This window comes from Phlebotomus papatasi, chromosome 3 (assembly GCF_024763615.1).
Source record: "Phlebotomus papatasi isolate M1 chromosome 3, Ppap_2.1, whole genome shotgun sequence".
In the NCBI taxonomy this organism is placed as follows: Eukaryota; Metazoa; Arthropoda; class Insecta; order Diptera; family Psychodidae; genus Phlebotomus; species Phlebotomus papatasi.
The window spans coordinates 14,338,076-14,346,154 of NC_077224.1; the positions used below are offsets into that span (position 1 = coordinate 14,338,076).

At 35.4% G+C, this 8,079-nt stretch overlaps 1 protein-coding gene across 1 annotated transcript; it reads left to right on the plus strand.

Moving 5' to 3' along the window:
* The first annotated feature begins 6,120 nt into the window (after positions 1 to 6,120).
* LOC129805199 (uncharacterized) lies at positions 6,121 to 6,561 on the plus strand. The gene has a single exon (XM_055852966.1). It carries the CDS (start codon positions 6,121 to 6,123, stop codon positions 6,559 to 6,561), a length of 441 nt encoding a protein of 146 aa, XP_055708941.1.
* Positions 6,562 to 8,079: the final 1,518 nt, after the last annotated feature.

Below are 8,079 nucleotides of genomic sequence, written 5' to 3' on the forward strand. Positions count from 1 at the left end.
GGATGTTGCTATGAGCAACAGCCTTCTAGCATAATCGTTGTATGAATAATTTCCCAAAATCGGCACAGATTCCATTAGTCTCCACTTTAACTGGGGATATCTTCAGGATTCTCACGTCCAGGAGATGCATCTCAATTCAAATTGAGATGGGATGCACTTTGGGGCTTGCAAGTAGATGAACAGACCACATATCGTTACGCTGTGATCAACAATTCTCAGTCTCTTTGATGAACACTTCAAGTCCCATTCTCTAGTTTGCTATTTACCCAAACTCCCCTTTTGTCTACCACCTTGGGTGGCTTTCCAGTTCTGTGGCTCAGACTTTGTTCATCTTCCAGAGATATTTCTCGAACAGGACTTCCTCAAGTACACCGATATCTCAGACAGATTTATTGACAGAGAGATAAGGCTGCACATCAATGGAATTCAATTCCGATTTATGATGTTCTTATCCAAGTTTTAGTAAATATAATATGGATGAAACAAATAGGAATATTACTTGAGAGAATTTCAAGAATTGTCATTAATAGATTTTACGAATTTATTCGAAAATAAATCATTTATTTCTCTTTAAAAACTTTCAAAATGTTGGAGTATCATAATTTAATTACAGCCAATAAGGAAATGAATAAATACTTTACACTAATCACAGATTCAGCCAATTAGAGAACGAGATTGCACTAAAATATTCCATGACTAAATTTAATTATGTAAACCACTTAATTAAAAACCGATGAATTAAATCAATTAATTTTATTTCTGGTTTCCTCATTCTATTTGTTCTTCTTCAGCAATGAAAAATTATTTTATCTTTAGACCGGAATGTAAATTTATGGAATTCACATGAAAAATTGCATGAAAAAATTGATAATTTTTTGTTAGAACAACTTTATCAATTTGTAATGAAATATTTATTCTCATCAAATACTTAAAGCTAATCGTGTCTTCTAATTGGTTTAGGATAGAAGAACTTTGAAGTTTAAACCAATTAGAGAATGTGATTGAACCGAAGTATTTTGCGAGTTAAAATATTTAATTAGGTAGGGGAAGATAGGGTAGTTCAACTCATACATTACTTTCAAACGAAAATAATTATTTAGGAAATGCCATGTTAATCTTCAGATAGTCAATACCCGAGAACAACCACCTAGTAAGCACAGTTTATTTGAAAAATGCAGCGGTTTCAATATATTTTGCTGACATAATCAGCAAAAATATGCTGACCGCTCAGCAGTTCTTAAACAAAGAGTGCCACAGACATTTGTTCGTAATTTTCTTGAATTTTTGTCATTTATTCATGAATTTTTAAGAGATAAAATCAAGTCGTAAAAACTACAAAAAAAAACGTAAAAAAAATTAAAAACCTTTACAAGCATTTCGGAAGTTCCCAACCAGAAGGAATTCACAAAACATTTAAGAACAATTTTGTGACGTAGGTTTCCTGTAACAAAGTTATGTATATAATAAAATTAAATTATGTAGAATTAACATTTTTTACTGCTCGAACTCAGTGAGAGAGCTGTAAAACTTGTGTGAGCTGTTTAACTTGTCACCTTCCCTGAGTTTGAACGGTCAGAGATATCTACTTCCGGTCTTCGATAACCCGTAATTAAAAAAAACAATATCTCCAGACGTCTTTTCTTTTCCACCCCAACCCCCCTTCCCCCTATTCCCACCAAAACCTTTTTTTTTTGGTTTTTCTTAAAATTGGTCCAAGATTTTTCAATGATTTTCGTATAAGTATTAGAGGTAGTCCAGGCGAACTTTTAATATTAGTTGAATATCTATAACCGGAAAATTCCTCATTTTGAATATTATTGAAGGTCAGAAGTCAATCAGTGTGGAGGGCTGATATTTCAACCGATTTTGTTAAATTTGGATTCTTGGAAAGGTATTGAAATTTCAAACTCGACTGCATCGGTCTTCATCGATAATGAACCAGTCAATTACCAATTTTAGAATAATCGAGGGGAAAGCGCGCTACCTTCGGACGATTTATGCTTCGCACAAATAATTTTTTTCAATATGTTATAAATGAATTTGGTCTATTATGATACTATAGTTCAATAGCTAGTCCAATGCCTCATATTTTCAGAAAAGAGCTATGGGTGAAATCCATAAGGAACATAGAGAAAAAATTGAATTGTCCGAAGTTTGAGTCGTTCGAAGGTAGCGCGCTTTCCCCTATTTCTCAAATTTTTTTCTTGACCTTAAGTTTGTTCCAGAGCTTTAGGTAAAACTGTAAGAGATATCAACTTCTGGCCCTCGACAACCCCCAATAAAAATACAATACCTTTAGGTGTTTTACCCTTTTTCCCATATTCCTCCTCCATCCCATAAAAACTATATTTTTTCAATTTTCCCAAAATTCGCCCATGCTTTTTCAATGATATCCGGATATGTATAGGTAGTCCAGGCGAATATTTTATTCAAACATACGTATGACCGGAAAATTCTCCATTTTGAATTATCGATGGCTAATGGTCAATCACTTTGGAGGGCTTATTTTTTAACGAATTTGGTTCAATTTAGATTTTTTGGAAAGGTATTGACCTGGCTGCATCAGTCTTCATCGTTAATGAATCGGTCAAGTGCAATTTTTTAAAATTTAAAATGCTTTATTATCAAATTGATTTATGAATCAATTTCATGACTAGACCAGTAAGCACTTAAAAATCATGCGAAAAACTAATTCATGGAGAGCTCTATCTCGTTGGTTCGAGCATTCCGCAAAGCTGGCTCACTTTGATTTCTCTTTTTCTTTATTTTCAATTGCAACAAAAGGTTTTAGAGAACGACTTGCAGTTAAGAAATTTTAGTCTTTTAGTACACAAAAATTGTTAAAATTTTACACAAATCTTAGGAGGTTAGAATATGATTATCCCTCTTCTAGAAAATTATACTAGGATTGAAATAATATGAAACACATTCTTTCAAATACATTTAAATTGAATAAAGACCATATTTTTAGTCGACATTTCTCTATTTTTTAAAAATAGTTGTTAAAAGATTGCAAAAACACACGTGTACTAAATATTTATATTAAAATATATATTATTCTGTTAGACTGTAATGTCGTAAGTCAATTTATTGATTAAAATTGTTAAATCCCTTAAATTTTAATATCGTAATAGCACATTTTAGGCACCTTTCTTGATTTGTACTAAAAATTGTTCCGAAATAGTACTAAAAGTTTTTTTTAGCAGTAGGATAGCACTAAAAGCTTTCAATGACTAAAATGATGTCCTGAAGTATAAATAAAAAAATCCTTGCGATGTTTCTATGAATATGGAAAAGAGAAATCTTTCTCCTAAACATTTTTTTTAGTACATTACTGCTCTCATGTGCTTATGTGTAATTCACTTTTCTCTGTGATGATTCCTGTCAAGACTGTTCTCCTGAGTTTTCGCCGTGTTCCAAAACCACCAAATGGTCGAGACAGGAACCAATACAAAGAAAAGTCGATTGTGCAGAAGTATATGAGAGAAGTCATGTACTAAAAAAAATTTTCGGGAAGAAGATTTTCATTTCTTTGTTTTCTATAGGAATAGCACCTTACAGTATGTAGACCACTATATAAAAAAACATAATTTTGCTTATTACTTATTGCAATAAGCAAAATGCAAGATTTTTTCACAAAATAATTTATTTAGTACAGGCATGTGCTAAACATGTACTTCAAAATATTACACATTTGATCTATTATTCGCTTTAAAATAGTACAAGTGCCTAAGAAGTGTACATAAAAGTTGTCTTTAAAAAATGTAGTGCTAAGTAGTAAAGATTCTCAAAATAAGTACTTTTACGAAAGAAAAGCAAATCATCTGGTTTTAATATGATGTGACAATAACTTTAGAAAATTCAATCAGGCCTTCCTTACAGCAGAATGGGAAATAATATCGAAGTTTGCAGATTTAACCACTAAAGGCCTCAAATGATTAATTTGATAGAATTCTGCTCTAAGCTAAACCACATTAATAGCAGCCAAGTTCCATTGAACCATCTCACTTGAGACTCATTCTCCTGCCTCCTCCACTTTGCCCTGAGCCGGAAGGTGAAGGCAATTCTTGCAGTTTTGCAGACGCAACACTTGACTTCATTTACATATCCCATGTGTGATTCATTGAATGAAGAACCTCCCCTAATCAATTGACTGGTAGCTCCTCGATGGGTGTTTGAGGGTCAACTTCAGATGCCATTTTTGCATGCTACCCCCAAAGAAATTCTATGCAAATTTTTCAGCAATTGACTAAAATTCTCTAGCATTCATAAGAGTATCCATTATGCTGACTTTCTTGCTCATTGAGCACTTTAATTCTTTCATGAATCCTACCACATTCTAATAAATTATTCAAAATTTGCCAAGAGGAAAGACACCCATTCCTAATGATGCACCCACATGATTGGGATGGATGGGGATACCCCAAGTGATACCACTTTCCAATTCATGTGAATGGTGTTATTTAGTTGCGGCTTCCGATGGAGCACAATTGAAACTGCAAATGGGGGTAAATCTCACTGAATGTGAACACGTTTGATTACTCTATTGAGGGTAGGAATCATTCAAATTGAAAAGGTAAATTATTATTGGAGTCGAGGCCCTCCTAAATGATATAATGTGGATACATTTTCCATTCAAATACCATTAGCATTTGCTCACGGAAGAGCTTTTAGAGGGGTTGGAGTTGAGTAAAACAATTGGCAATTCCTCAGCAGATTGTCAGACGTCCTCACACTAAATTGTTCTAACAGAGATTGAATTTCAAATTAGGAAGCAGTAATACGAATGACAAGGAAGGGATTTAGAAACTCACTCACAAACACAGAAATTTTTATTGCAAAATCCCAGGTTTTACGGTAACTAAAAAAGCGTTCAAGAAAGCATTCAATAAGCAAACAATATGAGTCACACCTATAAATTACTTATTTTTTCGTTAAAACTATTCTTAGATCAATTAATAAAAATAGTATTAATTATGAAAAAAATCATAATTCAAACAAAAGGCTGACCAAATGGGTTACAGTTGTAAAATGTAATAAATAATGCTGGTACAACATTTTAAAAACTTGTCCTTCCCGTAAGCGGGATATCTTGAAATGCATTATGATGCTATTCCAATAAAGCAATTAACGTTTTTAGTACTTTACTGTTCTAAAGTTCTTATGCATTATTGATTTTTTTTTATGTGTTGGTTCCTGTCTCGGCTATTTTCCCTAGTCCTCGCCGTGTTCTAAAACCACCAAACAGTCGGGATAGGAACCAATATAAAGAAAAGTCGATTATGTAGAACCACTTGAGAACAGTCAAGTACTAAAAAGAAATGTTCATTTTTCATTGTTATGGCAATATTAACTTATTGCTTTTAGAAAGATAAGGTATTCAGTCATATGCCCAGTGGAATCAAATGCTATGAAACTCATTGAATGCAATTCAATAACCTTTGAGGCAGAAAAATTCTTGATGACCTACATTACACTGTTTAAAATCAAGGATCTGGTACCTTTTGCATCCCCGGTATCCCCCATATTGTCATCTCCCAATTGTCAGAACACCGTGCGAGAAATATAGATATAACAAGCGTGATATCCGTATGGTCTTTTTAGACTTGGAGAAGACTTTTGACTGCGTTACACGAAATCAAATTTTCACAGCGTTGAGAACCAAAGGTATTCCGGAGTAATACACATGTATCATTAGGAAAACTTATGTTCGTACACCCTGTGGCAGCACTAGTGCTTTCCCAGTTGTGGTGGGAGTTCATCAGGGTTCCGCTTTGACTCCAATTCTTTTCAATAACGTGATGGACTACTTAACTTCCCACCTACAAGAGCTTGCACCATGGTGTCTCCTGTATGCAGATGACGTTGTATTGATGGCGTAGGACAGGACCACATTGGAGATGAAACTTGATCATTGGAGGGACGCTTTGGAGAGTAATGGTTTTCGGATCAGTAGGACTAAAACCGCCTCGGAAACGATGACCTCCCGTTGATCACCCAATTTAAGTATTTAGGGTCGCAAATTACCGCAAGTGGAAGTGTAGATACTGAAGTCCACCACAGGGTAAATGTTAGTTGGATGAAATGGCGGTAAGTTAGTGGAGTCCTGTGTGATAAGTGATGCCACAATTGTTCAAAGGTATAGTCTATAAAACTGTGATGCGTCCGGCTATGCTTTATGGTTCTGACCGTTTTGAATGTCGCGGATCCCAAAAGGCTCACGACAACTGCTTGTATGTAGCAGAATTGCAAATGTTAAGGTGGTCTTTGGGACTGACTCTCAAAGACAGGGTCAAGAATGTTGCCATCAAAGACAGTCTCGGAATTCCGCACATTGTGGAGAAGGCAAGAGAAAAGCGCTTGAGGTTGTACGGTCACATCATGCGTCGTAACGACCATCACATGATCCGTCGCAGCATTGACATGGAAGAGATAAAACGAGGTCCAGGAATGCCTCCGACGACGTGGAAATCCACAATTCGGGAGAGTGGTCTCAGGATTGCTGAGACGCAGGAGCACGCCACTTGGCACCTTCGAAATAGGAGGGCCGACCCCCTGTAAGGGGAAGTAACGGCTGTTAAGTAGTAATTAGGTATCCCCCATGTGCCTTAATTAGCTTCAAAATGGCTAAAGACCAATTAGTTTCTAGCATGACCCCAAATATTCTTTGGGTAATGGCCTAACATCTTTCAAAGACAGAATATGCTTTTCTCTAAACAGCTATTTTTTTCTGGACATTCCAACAAAAGTGCTCCACCATCTTCAGAGCAACGTCATAGCCTCTACAGCAGAGGTGTGCAAGAACCGTTGAAACCGAATAAACGTCAAAATAAGTTTGCTCAGGTAGCGTTTTGACCATTGACGAACAAGCTTTATTTGACGTTTTTTCGGTTTAAAACGGTTCTTGCACACCTCTGCTCTACAGGATGCTGTTATAAACAAAGCACATTCTAAAGTGAAAGTTTATCTCTTAAGATACTCAGATGTCTTAAAACATTCCTATCGTCCTGTCTAATTCCAGAAGAAAACGACTTCCTTCAAGGCTTTAGATTGCCTACATCTTTGAGAATTTTTCTAAGATTACTGTTGCCCGGCATACAATTAGCTACCCTGTTCTTTATAACTTTGCTTGAGATTCCTAATACGGCAGGGGCATGGCGACCTAAAGGGGACACAAACCCGAGACGAGACATTTCTGTGGGTCAAATATTTTGACGACTTAACCCACATTATGTATCCACAATTCATCTCCAGAATTAATTCTGTCTTGTTTATCAATATAAGGCTTAAATACAATTAATTATTCACATAGCTTATTACAAGATATTCAAGTACTTATGAGCTTGTAAATATGTAGACACTAGAATAATCGAGCAGGATAGAAAAACTGGATTCTTTTCAAGTCGTTAGTGAACTAAGGTCGGATAAAAATTACGAAAATCATATTTAATACGTGGGTAATCTCTACAACAAGCTGGTCGGTAATATGCAATTGGGCCATTAATATCGTCAAAAGCGACCTGGTCAAAAACCCGAAAGCTTACATCCGGAAAATCCTAAATCTAGAAAAAAAAACCAAAATCGGGAATCTAGCTTTCGGGATTTTGAATTTACGGAACTTTGACTCATTTGAGATTTTAACCCATTTGGCGTTCAGGATTTTGATTTTTCGAAATTGTAATCCATTGACTCCGTTCAGTAAAAACCTTTCGAAGAAACAAAGTCACTCCAAAGCCAACACAAACCCATACGAAAATTTATCGAAAGCGTGAAGTTCAAGTTCGTATACCCGCCGTTTTAGCGCTGATTGTTCTGCCATTTCGAATTTCGATATTCTTTACACTTCAATCGTCAACAATGTCAACAACTCTGTGAAAACTTTTGTTGCAAAAAGCGAATTTTTGTGTAGTTTTGTGGAATTTCAGGATGACAGACCGTTTGAATTGCAATTTCATTAAGATAAATGTCCATTTGATGAACTTGCTCACTTTTGTGAAACTCGTCGGTATAAACGTTCATACTTTCAATGGGTTTTTAAGTAAGTTGTCACTGATATCTTCGAAACGGCACGGAAAAAAA

Excerpts from the sequence above, each read along its gene's own strand:
- LOC129805199 (XM_055852966.1), top strand. The coding sequence starts at position 6,121 with ATGCCACAATTGTTCAAAGGTATAGTCTATAAAACTGTGATGCGTCCG.